Source organism: Fukomys damarensis, unplaced genomic scaffold, assembly GCF_012274545.1.
Source record: "Fukomys damarensis isolate Sample0158 unplaced genomic scaffold, DMR_v1.0_HiC HiC_scaffold_35, whole genome shotgun sequence".
In the NCBI taxonomy this organism is placed as follows: domain Eukaryota; kingdom Metazoa; phylum Chordata; class Mammalia; order Rodentia; family Bathyergidae; genus Fukomys; species Fukomys damarensis.
Window position 1 is genome coordinate 30,919,065 of NW_022900947.1, and position 19,086 is coordinate 30,938,150.

The following is a 19,086-nucleotide window of genomic DNA, read 5'->3' on the forward strand; positions in this document are numbered from 1 at the left end:
ATACCAGGAGCCAAACTCAGGACCTTGTGCTTTCAAGGCAGGCACAGTGCCACTGAGCTGAATCCCTGGCTTTTATATATTCTTTCTTGAACTAAGAATTAAAGAACTCAGGAATATGAAAACATCAACACAACTAAAAATGAAGGAGACAGTGAGATGTGATGTGAAGATCAGCTTTGATTTGCTGATTACTAGCTGTGTATTTGGTGTGGATGATTTATATTTGCACAGGCCCAATGTATTCATCTGTGAAAGAGGTCAGTAACATCTCCCAGGTTTGTTGGGAGATTAAATGAAAACGAGGAGTGCTTAACACTGGTTCACTGTGCCCTTGTAACAGCGGTAACCACAACAATAAGAGGAACAACAATAACAATAGTAATATATTAGTAGGCAAAACTTTTAAACTTGCTTTATTGGAATATAATTCATAGATCATAAAATTCACTGATTTAAGATACTCAGTTTAATGATGTTTAGAATTTAACGTTCAGGGTTGTGCATCCATCATTACAATCAATTTTAGAACATTTTATCACCTCAAAAAGATTCTGTACCCTTTAGCAGTCATTCCTCTTTTTCTCCTCATCTAGTTTCACTCTCTAGATTTGCTGTTCTGGACATTTCACATAAATGAAATCATATAATATGTGGTCTTCTGTGACAAGCTTTTTTTAGTTAGTATAGTGTTTTTAAGGTGTATCCATGCTGTATCATGTAGTATCAGTACTTTAGCAGAAGGAATTGGCAAGTGGCACACATAGAGAGGAGCTGAATGGAAGTGAATAAATAATAAAAAGTTTATTTTTCCAGCAAAGGTTGAATTGCACTGAAAAAGGCACTGCCAGCTATCGACCTCCTATTGGGTTGCAGCTCCTCTTCTATAGGATTTTATAGCCTTAATCTCATTCAGGTGGTTACATTTCATTTCCTCAGTTCACATTAGCTGAGTACAAATTACATTAACCAGACAGTTAACTTTAACCCAGACATAACATTTCTTTGTAGTTCAGGAGTTTACCTCAAAATTCGCCTAGCTATCTATTCTAGTGCACAGGAAGCGGGTGTTCAAGGTTAAGGATGAGGCTAGATGTCCCACTTCATGGTCAATGCCTCGGTGACTGTTAATTTTGAACTAAACAAATCAGATTGCTGTTAGAGATGGAAGAAGTCATTTGACATTTTCCTAACATTTTGTAGGTTTTTAGATTATTTATAAAAGTTCTCTGTATCACTTCATTCCTCTTTCAAACATAGTTTATTAAATATGAGAACTTGAACACATCTGACATTAATAAAATTGTACACCGGATATATAGTTTTCTTCCTCCCTTAAGATAATAAAAAAATCAATATGTTCATTCAAATTTGCGTTTAATTTCTATTTGTATTCATTTGATCTGAAATCAAATATTTCAATACAGTAAGCTAAATACAAGATGACTTCATCCCTCTTTTAAAGGTGGTAATACTCCTTTGAATGACTACCGTATTCTGCTTATCTGTTTGTCAGTCGATGGACATGTGTCTTTCCATGTTTTGGCTCTTTTAACAATGCTGTTGCAAACATACCTACATGTCTTTGCCTGACCTTTTTAGTAAATCCCAGTTGTTTTCCAAAGCAATCATAATACTTTCCATTTGAATAGTTTACGAAGGTTTCCATTTCTCTATATTCTCAACAACACTTACTATCTGATGTTTTGATGGTAACTCTTCTAGTGAGTGTAAAAGTGTAATTCATTGTGGTCTGAGTCACATTTCTCTGATGGCTAGTGATATTGAGCACCTTTCTGTGTGCATATTTGCTGTTTGTGTGTCTTGTTTGGAGAGATACCTGTGTATAGATTTTGGCTATCTTTATGTGGTGTTTGCCTTTTTGTTATTAAATTGTAAGAAATTGGGCAGAATTTTTAAAATTTCCAAATAATTTTCTGAAAGACTTTACTTGTTGTGGTACATTATTAATTTCTTGAATGCACTAAATTTTTGTGGGAAAAAAAGGTAGTTTTATAAGAAAAATCTCATACAAATAGCATATCATGACGTTTTATTTTTAGATCATTATTTTGTGTGTGTCTGTGCTTTTTGTTTGCTTTTAAATTTTATTTTGGAGTGTTTTTTTATTTTTAGATTTTGGAATGATTTTAGACTTACAGAAAAGTTGCAAAGATAGTATAGAGAGCTTCTGTATACCCTTCGCCCATTGTTGTCTAATGTTAAAAACTTATACGTAGAGATGGTAAATTTTTCAAAACGAAGAAATTAACATTGGTATATTACTATTAACTAAATTCCAGAATTTATTTGGATTTTGATTTTTTAAAATTAACACGAGTTTGGGCCAGGGATTTAGCTCAGTGGTTCTGCCACCTTCCTTGTAAGTGCAAGGTCCTGAGTTCGATCCCCAGTACCCCCCCAAATTAACAGTTTAATAGAATACTTCCTTTTCTTTATAAAATTTTTATATTTTTTCACCACCCCTCCCCCTTTGGGTATTTGAGAAAGGGTCTCACTTTATAGTTCAGCCTGGCCTTGAACTTACAGTGCATCCCAGACTTGCCTTGAACTCATGGCAATCCTCTTGCCTCAGCCTCCCGCATTATAGGCATGCACCACCATGGTTGGCACTGAAGCCCTTTCCATTTACATAATCTAATCTAGAGTATCATGTTACTTTTTACCATGATGTATTTTTTCTGTGATTATTATATAACTATAGTACTTATTTGCATTTATTAATCAATAAATACTGTAGTTTTTCATGTTCTTAGCAGTAATAGTTGTTTGTACTAACTGAATAGAGTTAGTACAAATGGTTTTCAAATTAAGAAAAAATCATTTTAAAAGATGAAATAATATTGAAATGATTTGTCATTTTCTACTGTTTTTCAGCAAAAGAAGCATTTGAGAAGAAGATATCGCCAATCATAATTGATAATACAAATCTACAAGCATGGGAAATGAAACCATATGTTGCTTTGGTTTGTACCATAAGTTGTCATAAGTTTCTAATAGTGTGTTTGGAGTCACTGAGTGATGTTAATTGCACAAGTAAATCTCAAATACTTGAAAATCTCAGAATCTTGTTCTATCTTGAACTGAGGTTTCTCTGGTCTTCAGTGAAATGAGAAAAATTAATTAATACTGTTATTTCCCATAATTCTAAATTTATTGTTTTTAAATACTGAGAATTAAAAATCTTAAAATCTAAGGTTGTTTTGGTATTTGTTTTTTGTACTGGGAATTGAACTTGGGCCCTTGTGCTTGTGAGGTAGTTGGCGGAACCACTGAGCTAAATCCCCAGCCCTGTTTTGATATCTTTTATGGAAAGGTAATGCTATTAAATTTTATTATTGAGCTGGGTATAATCATGCATATCTATAATCCCAGAACTTGGGAGGTAGATGCAGGAGAATCGCTGGGAGTTTGAGGCCAGTCTGGGCTGTGTAATAAATTCAAGGCTAGCCTGAACTGAACTACCTAGTGAAACTCTGCCTCAAAAACAAAAAAAAACCAAAAAAACCCCTTTTTTATTATTAAATTATTATTTTTGGTACTGAGATTGAACTCAGGACCTTGAGCTTATGAGGCAGGTGTGGTGCCACTGAGCTAAATTCCAGCCCCTTATTATTAAATTATTTTAAGCGTGTATGTATATACACATATATACATATATGCACGCACCTTCTTTTACCTCTCTGATTGCTCACTTGGAAGAATTGATTTGGTGGTCCTATGGTAGTGCGTGCCTGTAATCCAAGCACTTAGGTAGCTGAGGCATGGGGACCGATTACCTCCAGTACAGGGGTAGACTGGCCTACATAGTGAGTTCAAGGCCACATAGCAAGACCCTGTCTCAAAAAACAAAAACAAAATTGGCAGTCCCTTGTTATTACTCAAAAAAAAAAAAAATGCTGTTCTGAGAAATTCTGAATTCTTTACACTCAACTATTTTCAATTCTCTCAATTTGCCAGATTCTTCTTAAATCCTAGCCTGGAATGCTTGAACTACTCCTGCAGCCCACATTGGCCTGGACTACAGGTTACTTGTTCTTTTTGCACCCCTCACTCCACAATTTTGAGTCAGAGTTGTGCTAAGTTGTCTAGGCAGTACTGGAACTTGTAGTCACCCCGCCTCAGCTTCCCAACCTAGTAGCTGGGATTACAAGTGTGTATCACATGCCTGGCTTTGCCTAGCTGAGTTAGTCACTTTTTACATTCGTGCCACCCTGGCTTACTTCTGTTATAACGTGATGTATGTTGTTTTTTATTATTAGGTCATGCATGAGGTACACTTTTCTATAAAGTGCAAGTAAATATTTTAGATTTTATGGGCACATAAAATCTCTGTGGCATATTCTTTATTTCTTTGCACTTGTCTGTTCTTAGTTTCCATTCAAAAGGAAGCAGGGAAACAGGGAATTAGCTGGCAGGGAAATGAGGTGAAGAATAAACTGGCAGAAAAATGTAGTAAGTTTCTAGGTCAGGGATTTAGCTCATTGGTGCTACACGTTTCTTACCAGTGCAAGGTTCTGAATTCAGTTCCCGGTACCAGCAAAAAAAATGTTATGGGTAAAAATTTTCTTTATTTATTACCCTAGAGCCCTACATACAGTAAATGAGCCCTCTACCACTGTACTACATACCAAACACTGAAGTAGTTGCACAATTATAAAAATATAATAAATATTCAAACTCCAAAAAAGAAAAAAATGCCTAAAGTCCTCCTCCCTATAGGTAAATGCTTTTAATAGTATTTTTGAGACTCTTTGCAGAGGTTTTCCAGGCACATACAAAGCCCAGTTCAGAATTCTTACTTTTTCAACAGTTTAAGGACTTTGTTTCATTAACACATGGAGAATTTAAAAAATTACTGTAATATTTTAATTTTAAGGCTATTTAGCCAGACCTATATTAATAGTCACTGAGTTATTTGTATTCTTTTTCTATCACAAATAATAGTGAACCGGATATCTTAGCACGCATGTGTATATATGTGTGTGGATACAAGTAGGCATGACATAGTTAAACCTCTTTGTTCTCTTACGTATTTTTGAATATTGTATATTACTGGATGTTAATTATTGGGTCACAGAGATTGCATGTTTTACCAGTTTAACCCTTATCAAATGTTTGAGGTTCTTTCGCTTTTAACATGCCATGAGTTTGTAAATAATGTGATTAATTTTATGGAAGTAATTATTTTAGAATGTTTTTGTCTTTTTATATGTAGTCACAGAAACATAAATATAAAGTCCTTTTCCGGGAACCAGACACGTGGTGGAAGTTCAAACCAAAGGAACTTGCCAGGTAAAACTTGGAGGCTATCTAACATGTTTGTATTTCGTGAGAGAAAGTCCATCTAGAGTTTTTTCCCTTTATAAATGATGAGTAAGTGAAACTGAATACATTACAGCTTTGTCATTTAAAAATTGACAATAAAATTTGGTATCATTTTCTTTTTTCCAGTTTTATGATGAATGTAGCTTTGTTTCAAAAATTTATTGTCTTAATATACTCAGTACTTTATTTCCTTTTAATCATGCATTTAATATCTGAAATTAGAGCAGGCCCTAGGACTTGGCATACTTGAGCTATGTGCTTCTGGGAGGGACTTGTTGCTGCCTAGTGACTTAGACTGGAAAGTGTTAAGGCGATAGAAATTGAACAGATTAAAAATATCCAAATATTTTACCTCCCACTATCCAGGGTTATACTTTTTTATTTATTTGGTGGCTTGATTTGAATAAAAAAGTTTTACTCAGGACATAGACATAGGTTTTTTGTTTTTTTGTTTGTTTTTTTCTTTGTCCTCCATATTCCTTTAGAGATAGGCCTAGTTTAAAATTAGGGTATTTTATTTTCTTGGTAGTTTTAACTAATTTCAGTATTAACTAAAGGACAACCTAACTTTTTCTCAGTGTTGTGTGACTAATTCCAGAATATTTACATTTCGTCAGAAAGAAACTCTACTCCTGCTAGAGTTTACTCCTAATTCCTCCCTCCTTTTGGTAGCCACTCATCTGTTTTCTCTTTCTATAGATTTTCCTATTCTGGATATTGTATGTAAATGGACTTGTTTAAGGTGTGCCCTCTTCTGTGTGGCATCTTTCACTTAGCATAATGTTTATGGTTCATCCCTGTTGTAACATATGTCAGTACTGAGTTCCTTTTTATTATCCTTTTGATACATTACTGGACTTGGTTTCCTGTATTCCATTTAGGATTTTTACATCTGTACTGAATGTGTGTAAAAGAGCAAGATTGATCAGCAGTTTTTCCTTCCTTGATCTTCCTTGCCTGAATTAGGTATCATAGTTTTACTTTCATAACATTTAATTGAGAGGCATTTTATCTTTTTCTCATTTGGAGCTTATCTAAGTTTGATTATTTGATAGAATTTACTTATTAAACTATTTGGATCTAGTGGTTTTTTTTATGAAAAAATTTAGTTGGAATTTTCCCATCACATCAAAGTTACTAAAATTTTATTAAAATATTCATAATATTTTTACCTTTTACATCTTTGCTCCATTTTCAGTTAAGCTCCCCTGTTCAGTCCTAATATGTTCACATTATCTTCCTTTATTTTTTACCGATCATTCTCAGCAGTATTGGCTTTTTTATTAGCCTTTCAAATAAACAACTCTTAGTTGATCTTCTCTGCTGTAAGTTGTTTTGTGTTTAATTCATCTCTGCTTCTTTTCATTCTGTCTTTGCCTTTTAAAAACATTTTGCTTTGCTTATTCTGTTATTTTGAAAACTTCTTTGCCTGAAGAATTAGATTATTTTCTAGTATAGTCATTTGATGCCACACATTTTCCTATGTACTACTTATGTGTTGTCATAATTTTAATATAATCCTTTCTTTTTGGTCATTTGATGCCATAAATTTCCCTAGCTTTTCAAAAACAACTCTTAGTTGATCTTCTCTGCTGTAAGTTGTTTTGTGTTTAATTCATCTCTGCTTCTTTTCATTCTGTCTTTGCCTTTTAAAAACATTTTGCTTTGCTTATTCTGTTATTTTGAAAACTTCTTTGCCTGAAGAATTAGATTATTTTCTAGTATAGTCATTTGATGCCACACATTTTCCTATGTACTACTTATGTGTTGTCATAATTTTAATATAATCCTTTCTTTTTGGTCATTTGATGCCATAAATTTCCCTGTGTAGTCCTTTATCTGCTCTCAGAATTTTTTTTTCTTTTTATTGAGTTTATTGGTAAATTCTAGGTATACAATACAGTTACATTCATTACTGGGATCTTGTACCTTTACATGACAGTTCTTGGTTCTCATTTTTTTCCCCTTGTCTCTGCCCTCCCTTCACCCCCTCTTTCCCTCCCCATTTACAAACACTTTATTTCCATTTTTTCATTTTCTCATATTTTTTTATTTACCCTTATTCCCTTTCCCCTACCCTTCCCACTTTGCCTACACCTTTAGCCTTTTTCTTCCTATTTCACATTGTTAATTATCCCATTAGGATCTTGTGTACTATTACAGTTTTTCACACCAGAGAAACTATTCGGTATTTACACATATGTGCTTATTTATTTCACTTAGGAGTATATCCTCAATATGTATCCATTTTCCTTTGAATGACTCTAACGTCTCATTCTTTATGGCTGAGTAGTATTCCATTTTATAGAAAAACCACGTCTTCTTTATCCAGTTTCCAATTGAATGGCAAATGGGCTGTTTCCAAGTTTTAGCTATTACAAACTGTGCTGCTATAAACATAGGTGTGCATATGTCACTGTGGTATGATTCTTTTAATTCTTTTGGAAAGATACCCAGTAGAGCTATGGCTGGGTCACATGGAACCTCTAGTCCCAGCTCTTTGAGGTATCTCCATATTGATTTCCATAGTGGTTGCACCAGTCTGCACTCCCACCAACAATGGAGAAAGGGTTCCTTTCTCCCCACAACCCCGCCAACATTTGTTATTGATTGATTTCTTGAGAGCAGCCATTCTTTGTGGGGTGAGGTGAAATCTCAGTGTTATTTTCATCTGCATCTCTCTCGAACGACCAGTGATGTGGAACATTTTTTCATATATTTACTTGCTGCCTTTACTACTTTGTCTGAGAAATGTCTGTTCATTTCAGATGCCCATTTTAGAATTGGGTCTTTATATTTGGGGGCGCTGATTGTTTTGAGTTCTTTATATATTTTAGATAATAGTCCTTTGTCTGAGGAGCAGCTGGTAAAATTTTATTTTTTCCCACATTGTAGGTTGTCTCTTAGTTCTGTTGATGGTTTCTTTTGCAGTGCAGAAGCTTTTAAATAAGATGAGGTCCCAGTTGTTGATTCTTTCTGCAGAATTTTAATATATAATCCTGTCTTTTCTGTTAATATTTATTTTCCATTTATTTTGCATTGTGACTAATTTTATTGTTTTTTTTTAAATTGAATTTATTGGTACATTCTAGACAGTAGAGTAGACAGTACAGTTACATTCATTACTGGGATCTTGTACCTTTACATGCCAGGTCTTGGTTCTCATTTTTTCCCCTTGTCTCCATCCTCCCTTGCTAATTTTATTCTTTAACTCTTGAGTTATTTAGAACTGTGTTCAAGCTCTTGAACAGCTGGATGTTTTCACTTTTGAGGGATGTTTTCCTTTTTTTTGTACTGGGGATTGAACTCCGGTCCTTGTGCTTGCAAAGCAGGCCACCAAACCGCTGAGCTAAATCCCTGGCTATGTTTTCCTATTTTTAAAGACTGATGTTCAACTTAACTGTAGTAGGTCAGATTGTGTGGTTTGTATGACACTAATTCTCTGAAAAAAAATTTTTTTTTTGAGACAGGTTCTTGCTATGCAGTACAGGCTGACCTGGAACTCATTATGGAGCTAGGCTGGCATTGAACTCGGCAGCATCCTCCTGCCTCAGCCTCCTAAGTGCTGGGATTACAGGCATGCCGCCACACCCAGCCTTTCTGATATTTTAAAGGACATTTTATGACCTAGTTAATTGTTACCTTTTAATAAATGTTCAATGTGTGCTTGATAAGAGTGCTTACTGGTTATACTCTGTTCATTTATCCATTAATCATGCTTATTAATTCTGTTGCTCAGCATCTTCTGTAGCTTTTTAGTAGTTTTTAAAAAATTTTTACTTTATTATTTTTATTTTTGGTACTGGGGATCAAACTCAGGACCTTGCGCCTGCAAGGCAGGCTTGGTGCCCCTGAACTAAATTCATGGCCCTTTTTAGTAGTTTTTCAATCTGCCCAATTGATTAATATTTTGGGGAGGAATGATGCAATCTTCTACTCTGAGAGAGGTATTGAAAAAGTCTTCTGTTACATTGAGCCTTTCAGTTTTTCTTTATTATTCTGACTGTATTTGCTTTATGAGGGAATTTGTTGACTTTCATAGGAGTTTAAGATTTTGATATCACCTTAATTTAACATTTTATACTTTGCCTAGTAATTTATTTTTACCCTTAACAGTAATTTTTATTATAAAGTATAATTTGTGTAGTATTAACAGAATTATACCAGCTCTGTTTTAGTTAGTATTTCAGTGTTGTTCCTTTTCAGTATTTTTACTTTCAGTCTTTCAATATCCTTACGTTTATATATGTATGTCTTGTAACCACTATGGCTAAATTTTAAATACTCTACTGTGTTAACTGGTCATGCTGGCACACACCTATAATTCCAGTTACTTGGGAGGCTGAGGCAGGAGTATTGCAAGTTTGAGACTAGCCTGGCCAATTTAGGGGGACCCTGTCTCAAAATAAAATATTAAAAGGAGCCAGACATGGTAGTGCACATACCAGTGCTTTGGAAAGCTAAGGCAAGAGGATTGCAAGTTTGAGCCTAGCCCCAACAACTTAGTAACTTAGCAAGACTCTTTCTTGAAATAAAATATGAAATAGGTTAGGTATGTAGCCCAGTATGAAAGCCTTGGGTTCAATCCCCAGTGTTGAAACAATGAAACAAAACAAAACAAGACAAAAACAAAATAAAAAACCATAAACAAGAATAACAAGACTCTACTCTGACCATCTTAGCTTTTCACTGGTAAACTTAGTTCTTTTTTTAAAAAACTAGCTTTATTGGTGCATTTAATGTATACAGTATAATGACATTCATTGTTGGAAATTTGTACCTTTACATAATCAATCTTGATTCTTATTTTTTCCCCATTCCCCTTCCTTCCCTTCAACCCCTCCCTCCCTCCCTATCTACAAAGACTTTGTTTCCATTATTTTTCATTTTCTCATATTAATTCCATAATTTAGTTCTTTTATAATTGTCTTGTTAGTCATATAATTGATGATCTTTTTTACTGTTTCATATGCTTTCTTTGTTTCTTTCTTTCATTTTTTTGGGTTTTTTGAGACAGAATCTCACTATATAGTTCAGTCCAACCTTGTACTGTCTTTGGCTCCGAACTCTTGGTGATCCTCCTGCCTCAGCTTCCCAAGTGCTGGGGTTACAGAGATGTGCCACCACGCCTGACCTTCACTATGCTTTCTATTTATCTCACTAATTCTGTGATTGTTATATCACAGAAAATTATATAGTTGGATTTTTTGATCAAATCTTAATTATCTTATTCATTCTTTTTTTTTTTTTTTTTTTACTGGAGATCAAACTCAGGACCTTGTGCTTGTGAGGCAGGCACAGTACCACTGAGTTATATCCCCAGCAATTCTTTTTCTTCTTTATAATATGTAAATTAGATACAGTATGCTTTTTAAAAAAGTAGTTACCTTATAAATTTTACCATGTAAACCATTTTCTAGGCCTTCTTCCTCACAATACAAGGACTTTAAAGTATTTTAACTCAATAATCTCCCTTCCGGCTTACATGGTGTCTTTATCCAGCACATATGGACAGTATTTGTTTTTATTTACTTGTATCATTATTGCTTTATGTCTTTTTTTCTTGTAGACTTTTCATCTGGGAATTTCTCTCTGCCTGATACTCACCTTTTAGAAATCAGTAAAGGCCTGGTTGGTGTCAAAACTTTTTTTAAATTTTAATTTGAAAATCCTTTTGTTGCCCTCATTCTTGTAAGATACTTTTGCTGTGTGTATTCTAGATTGACATTTATTTTCTGTTATGGAAGATTATATTTAATTCTCTGCTCATTTTCATTTTTATTATTTGTAGATGACTAGTTCAAATTTTTACAAAAATTTCTGACTGCTTTTCTTATATATCCTTTTGTCTTTGGTAAATGACAGTTTCAATACTATGTTTTTTGTTATGGATTTCATCTTGTTTGGGGTTTATTTAGTTTCTGAAATTGGGGGATTACTGTCTTTCATCAGCTCTGAAAAACTGAGCATTTTTCTTTAAATTGTGCTTTTGTCTCATGCACTCTCTTGTCTTCCTGGGATTGGAATGGATGGATATTAGATCTTTTTGCTCTATCCTCGTTTCTTAACTTTTCTTTCATATTTTCTATCTCTTTGCTTCTCTGTGATCTGAAACCAAACAAGATTGAGGTAGACAAATATGAAAGCCAGATTTCACCAAAGAGGCAAGCACTCATATTAGTCCTGGGATCTAGATACAAGGCTTTGAATCCAACCCAGAATAAGAGAGTTTCAAGTCCATCTGGCCTCCTGGTGGATGCAAATACGGATGCTATGTGAATGAAAGCACCCTCAGTTTAAGACCAAAGGATTCCCATATGTTACATTCAACTGTATATGAACTTCTTAACAAAAACACACAAAGAAATGAGCCAACATGAGTGAGAGGACAAAATAATAAACTTTGTATTTGGACATTTAGAGACTTCATATAGTAGGAATTCTTTGTTTAAATTTAAAATGTAAATAAAATAAAATTTGAAGATTAGAAATCTTAAATTGTAATAAGATATATGTTTGATTTTAGTTTATGTTGAGTCTAATTTTGTTATGATATGAGAACACTTTTAAGCATTCTAGTCTGTGTGTTGGCATAAGTGAAAGCCTCCATAGTGGGTTGTTTATACTGACTAGTTTATAATCAATGAAAGCCTTGAAATGACAGTTCAGGAGATGATAAATTCTTAGATTTTGTTGTTGTTGTTGTTATTCAGACAGTCTTACTCAGTAATTCAGGCTGGCCTTAAACTCACTATGTTACCCAGGCTGGCCTTGAACTTGAGGCAGTCATGTGCCTCAGCCTCCTGAGTGCTGAAACTATAGGCGTATGCCATCATTTCTGGCCCTTAGGAGATTTTTTTGCAAAGCTTAAGAACAGCTGTTTTTAGTTATTGAAACTTAGTTTTCCTAAGTTGATAAAGAGTGCTTAGAAAAGAAAGCCTTCTAGAATGGAAATTAGAATGAAATAGTATATATTATGTTATGATAAACCAATTTTGATATTGTTTTGTATTAGAAATGTATTATTAATGAGACTAAGGAGGTAGCTCAATGGTAGAGTACTTGTGTAGTGTATATAAAGCCCTGAATTTAAGGCCTAGTATGGCAAGTGGAGAGAAGAAAACATGTTGTCTGCATTTTCTTGGACATTGTATATTCTTTTTTTTTTTTCTTTTAACTCATTTATCAATAATTCATCTACTCTTTTGCTCCCTGGAATTTTCAGGCGTAACATTCATGGGATAAGCAAAGAAAAAATAATAAGAATGTTGGACCACTACCAGCGTTTTGTTTCAGTGCCAATAATTATGGATTCTTCAGTGCCAGAGAAAATTGAACATAGTGAGTTGTGTGCATCTTATGAGGACAGAAGTCCCAGGTAGGTTAAATTGCCTTATTTACAAAAATTTATTTGTTTATTTTTCATTGTTTATTGGTACATTTTAGGTATACAATATGATGACATTCATCATTGGGAATTTGTACCTTTACATGATATGTCTTGGTTCTTGCTTATTTTTTCCCCATTCCCCTGCCCTCCCTTCAACCCCTCCACCCCTCCCTATTTACAAAGACTTTGTTTCTATTTTTTCTTTTTTTCATTTTTTTCCTTTCCCTTCTTTCCTTTCCCCTGCTCCTCCCACTTCTTCTTCCCCTTTAGACCTTTTCTTCCTGTTTCACATTATGTTACACATTTTGATTCTTATTTACACAAAATTTTATTTTGAAACAACTTTTTAAAAAAATGATTAGTTTCAGAGTTTGTGAAATCAGTGCAGTTAACTTTAAAAATAAGGTAGGCTTTTATTATTTCTGAGTGTGTAGGTAAAGTCTTATCTGGATTTGACTGAGAAGAAGTTAGCAAGAGAAGTAAAAGTTCATATGAGAAGTGTGAGTTTTTTCATTGTGCCCAGTGTTTTGTTCATCTGTGATTATGCAGTGAACACACCTCTCTCTGTTTCAGTATTTCCCTTATTTCCTTACTATTTTGGCATCCATATCACTTCTTAATTTTCTAAGGTTTTAGTGAAAATACTCAAACTTTTACCATAAAAATTAATTATTCATAGTTTACTTTCACTAATATGAGCAATGACTCTTTGGAAATTTACAGTTTGGGAAAATACTTGTATTAGCCAGCATGCTATCATTAACAAAATACCTGAGATACTCAACTTAGTAACAGAAAATACTTACTTTGACTCATAGTTGTAGAGTTTCTAGGCCCTGATCAATTTGGGGAGGCTGTGTAGCATGGCAGAAGAGTCCGGCAGAACAGAACCACTTACTTCATGTCGGGGAAGCAAAAGAGAGGAAGAGGCAGCCTCTGGAAGGCTGCATCTGACAAGCTGAGGACCTTTGTGAGGTTCAGCCTCTCAGAACTCTTGCCCCCTCCTGGGTGTACCACGCAGAGGACTGAGACTTTTACCATCCACACCATAGCGGTACTGCTTCTTTGGAGTATTTAGAGCACATAAACAATTGAACAATTAAACGAATAAGTAAGAATCTAAATGTATGCTGAGGTCTGAAGTGCCATATTTTTTGATGGCAAGGGATGAGAGGCTTTGTTAAAAAGGAGTTGAGAGCAGGAAGGAGAAAATTTTCAAATTCCTTTTTATTGGAAGAGGTGTTCCAGAGTGGTTAAGGTCCTGGGTTCAAATCCCAAAGCTTTGGAATCTTTGACAAGTGGCAATACACTCTGCTCCCAAGGATGTAATAAAGATTATGAATTAGGACTGTGAAAGACTTAGAATAACATCTAATGCATGGAAAACTTTAGGTGTGATTTAACTTAGGAAGTCTTCATGGAAGAGTTGGGATTTTTTGTGTGCCCCGATGACTTTATTTTAATATAGCTTTTTTTTTTTTTAAAAAAGGAATATGTGTTAAGTATACATGGTACGTCGTATAGTTCTTTAATTTAAATCATAGTATTAATGGCAACATTGAGAGACTTTCTTATGATACTTTTAAAAAACATCTTACAGCCCAAGAGACAATGAAGACAATACCTCTGTAAAAGAAGAAAATGCTGTATCCTCATCTTTGAAGCACCTAGCATTAATAGAAGAAAAGAATCTTGAAGTGGCTTTTTTGTTACCAGAGAATGTTACATGTCTCCCTTATGCAGATTCAACTAAAGGAAGAGAAGAAATAAGTGTTAACAATTGTAGCACTCAGAGTGCTTTAATGCAGGAAGCTCCACACATGTGTCTTTCTGCCTCTGAAAGCAAAGTTCAAGCAACAGACAAGAGGGAAAAAGAAGAGGAAATAGAAATGACCTCTGCAAAAGAATGTACTGAAACCAGTTCAGGTAGTCCTATAAAGAGAATATCACCAAGTATTTGCTGTGCTGAAAATAATCAAGAAGACTTTGATTTTGCAAATAGTGTACCATTTCAAAGTGAAAAGTCTCCACCTGGTGAAATATTAGAAGAAACAATCACAATAAAGAAAAAAACTGTTGGAAACCAAAAAAGCAGATCACCTGTGGAAAAGTTTCCGAGACATGAGCTATCAAATTTTGTTGGCGATTGGCCAGTTGATAAGACTATTGGTCAGAGGATGAAAAGGAACCGAAAAGCTGAAAAAGCTTCTTCATTTGTACATAATGACAAAAAGTATAATCGCTCTCAGTCATGCAAAGTATTAGATAATAGCGTATCTATGAATACAGATCCTGTCCAGCCGCAAGGATTTTCACATGAAAGTGTAGAAGATGGCAAGAAGTCACAATTTGATGATCTTTCAGAATTTCCCAGTAGTTGTAAATATGGTACTTATAAAAATACTGAAGAAAACTCATTTAGTGTTATTGGTGACTGGCCATATGATTCTTTAGCTCAGAGAGAACACAGATCAAGAATGCCAAAGATAAGTAAGCCCAACCTACAATTTGGAACTAATAACAATATAAATGAAATATCTTTATACACAGCACATGAAGCCTGTTGGGGCACAAGCCCTGAAGAACTTAAAATGTTGAGTAGCTATACTCTCCAAAGTTCTGAGATGCTGCCCAGTGAAATGACCAAGGAGAATCAAACTTACTTAAGTAAACAGATTCCTAGGCAACACACATTGCCTCCTCCTTTTACCAGCAGTGTAGCAACTGCTTCTGCAGTGCTAGGGCCACAGGCTTTAGCTGAATTTCCAGGGGGAATGTCTAAAAGAGTCCCTGAAATAGAAGTAGGCACATGTACCCAGACTGAACCACAAGATTTTGCCCTCTTATGGAAAATAGAGAAGAATAAAATCCGGATTTCAGATTCTATCAAAATGTTAACAGGAAGATTAGATGGATTTAAACCAAAAGCTTTCAGTATTAACACAAAAGCAAATGTTCAACAGACAATTCCGTATAGGGTAATGTATGATAAAAGCACATATGTTGAGGAAGATGAGCTTACCAGTGTTGATGAATCTGAAAATCTTAACATTCTTTGTAAACTATTTGGGTCCTTTTCATTAGAAGCCCTGAAAGACTTATACGAGAGGTGTAATAAAGATATCATTTGGACCACAAGCCTTTTATTGGATTCTGAAACTAAATTATGTGAGGATACAGAATTTGAGAATTTTCAAAAACCATGTGATGAACCACAAGTTGGGCCATTTTCTCTGGGATTGGATTTGAAGGAGGCTATTAGCCAAAAAGGAACCTTAGAAGATTCTAAGTCTTCTATGCCAGAGTTTCATAGAATTGGCACCAATAGCAGTAATGCACAGCCTATCTGTGATGCAGAAAAGGGAAATTCAGAGCAGACAGAAATACAAGGTACAACTCTTGAAAATCCTGGAATGTTAAGTGTATTTCCTAATGCTGCCGTAGATGTAAAAAGTAATAATGAAATACTTCCTAACAGTCAGAGAGAATTTTCAGACATATATAGCTCTAAGCAGTCTCTTCCAACTGTTCTAAAATCCCCTAACCCTAATGATGTAAATGAAATGGAGAATAGTCTAGTAGCCACAGAGACTGGAAATGGTATGCACTCATCTTTACATATGTCTGATATTTTAAACTCTGTAGCAAGCACTTCAGATCTTGAATTAAATGAAGAAGTTAATTTTACTGAGACTTTGGAAATGAAGAAAACTGAAAATCTTCCAAAAGAATATGAGAAATTTGCAAATACAGAAGAATTTATGAATGAAGATGAACAGGAAATGGAGAAAATTCTAATGGAAGGAAGTAGTTTGTCAGCTGGAATTAGTGAAGAAAATAAAACTGAAATACTGAGTCCTACACCAATGATAGCAAAATCTTTGACCATAGACTGTCTGGAATTGGCATTACCCCCTGAACTGGCTTTTCAACTTAGTGAATTATTTGGCCCAGTTGGTATTGATTCAGGTAAGGAAAAAGCAAATTACCTACATGTGTATCTTTGTGTGACTAGAATGCAGAAGTTTCAGTTATGAAATGATTTCATTATGTTAACTGAAATTTAGAAGTAATTTGTATTGGCTGACTTCACATAATATTCTGACAGAGTTTGTTTCTAGGATATTTTTTAAAAAATGTAATTGAAGTAGAGACTACTGTATGATGAGGTTTTCATCCATCCTGTGTATATATTTAAAGCTTACCCTATTATTTACTTCACATTTACTTGTACAGATGAACTCTTTGCACCTTCTGGTGCAAGCATTAATTCTTGCTGGGTAGGGTCATGTACAGTTGTAATCTCAGCTACTAGGAGGGCTGAGGCAGGAGAATTGCAAGTTTGAGGCTATACTGAACAATTTAGTGAGAACTTGTATCAAAATAAAATTTAAAAAGGGCTGTGGCTGTGATTTAGTGTGGTACAGCCCCTGCCTAGCATGCATAAAGCCATGAGTTTGATCCCCAGAACTGGGGGAAAAGAATTCTTAGAACAGCCTTATTGAAAGGTCTTAACCTAGTGGAAATGAATCAGTTAAACATAGTTAGACTAAGAAATGAATAACTTAGATTTATTACAAAGTTTTGTATGATTATACCAGTCAAGAAATGTGAAAAGAATGGCATATAACACTAAAATATTCCAGGAGATGTAGTAAATAGAAACATATATTAGTAATTAATAATGCAAATTAGTTGTATGGTGCCTATTATTCTCTGCAAATATATAATGAGTAATGAATATACTTTCTCTTCTTTTTCTTCCCTTCACAAGAGTCTCTAACAGCTGAGGATTGTGTGGTTCATATAGATCTGAATCTGGCTAAAGTGATTCATGAGAAATGGAAAGAATCTGTAATGGTGGGTAGGCTTTTTTATGAAGAGCTCCTTTTATATCTGTTTCATCACAATTGTTTTTCGGTAAAATTCACTGTGCTATATGAATGAGTTCTACTGCATTTTGACTTTGAAAGAGACTGAAGTTTTACGAGGTATGAGTTTAATAGCCTGCTCTGGTGGCACATGCCTGTAATGCCGGTACTCAGGAGGCTGAGACAGGAGGATCTCCATGAGTTTGAGGCCAGCCTGGGCTGTAAAGTCAGAGTAAGGCCATACTAAGCTACATGGTGAGACCCTGTTTCAGAACACCCCCCCCCCACTTTTTCTTTTTTCAGCATTTGAAATATTTCTAGAATGACCAAATTATATAATTTGCAGTAGAGCTCACGGAAAAAAAAAAAAAAATCCTAAACAGTAAATTTTTCACCCCTTAAAAGATTATAGTGCAGCTTGGCATGATGGTGTATTCCTATAATCCCAGCATTTGGGAGGCTGAGGCAGGAGGATCACTGGCAGTTTGAGGCCAGCCTGGGTTACATAGTGAGTTCAAAGCTAGCCTGGACTACATAGTGAGATCCCCAGTCTTAAAAAGGAATCACAGTGTTCATTATTAAATTTTAAAAACAAATTTTAAAAAATGCATCATAAAAAATATTAGAAAATATACAGAGGTGGTTATAATTTCATTTATCTAACTTTATTTTACTTAGATTTAGTAAGAGCTATTTACAGTTACATAAGAGGAAATGATTTCTAGAGAAAAATAATATATAACCCATAACCTTATTTACTGATGCATCCTCCTTTGCCCATCCCCTGTTCTTTGTGTTTAGGAGCGACAGAGACAAGCGGAGGTGTCCTGTGGCAAGTGTGTGCAAGGTAAAGCACACAATTTTACTTCTGATGTTCTTGATGTTGAAACTTGGCAGGTGTTTTAACTCATTCTAAATATGATATGCAAATGAAATTCTTTAGAAATACTTGAATTGTAATATAAAGCAAAAACTTAAAGGTGTTAAAAAAACTATCATATATTTATTTAATCATCATGAGTGCTTTGGAACACCGAAAGTGTGCTGTCTGATACATACACACAATCGAAATGTTTCCTGTTAAAGTTTTGCTCTGTATGAAAGAAAACTTTTGAGTTGAAAGAAACAGAGTTCATATATTTGACAGCATTTTTGAATTACTACTGTGGTATTGAAATTTTTTATTGACATCAGTATTACTAGAGCATAAAATCAGCCTGCTGTTTTGGTCCATCCTTCTAACTTGAAAATACAAGATGACTTGTTTTAGTCAGTGTTGTCCTCAGTGAGAAGCAATGATAAGGGTCTTTTTTTTTGGAGGGGAGCGTGGCTATTTGAGACAGGGTCTTTTGTGTAGTTCCGGCTGACCTAGAATTCACTATGTAGCCCAGGCTGGCCTCACACTCATGGAGATCCTCCTGCCTCAGCTTCCCAAGTGCTGGGGTTCCAGTGTGCACCACCACACCCAGCTGAGGCTCT

At 34.7% G+C, this 19,086-nt stretch overlaps 1 protein-coding gene across 9 annotated transcripts in view; it reads left to right on the top strand.

Moving 5' to 3' along the window:
- Positions 1-19,086, top strand: part of N4bp2 (NEDD4 binding protein 2) — an 86,733-nt gene that overhangs the window by 35,383 nt on the left and 32,264 nt on the right. For all 9 annotated transcript variants that reach the window (XM_010625123.3, XM_010625122.2, XM_010625125.2 and 6 more), the window contains 6 exons: positions 2,896-2,984; positions 5,237-5,313; positions 12,572-12,724; positions 14,337-16,705; positions 17,511-17,596; positions 18,409-18,454. In XM_010625123.3, the coding sequence (XP_010623425.1) occupies positions 2,896-2,984; positions 5,237-5,313; positions 12,572-12,724; positions 14,337-16,705; positions 17,511-17,596; positions 18,409-18,454 (2,820 nt within the window). The remainder of the gene's footprint in view (positions 1-2,895; positions 2,985-5,236; positions 5,314-12,571; positions 12,725-14,336; positions 16,706-17,510; positions 17,597-18,408; positions 18,455-19,086) is intronic.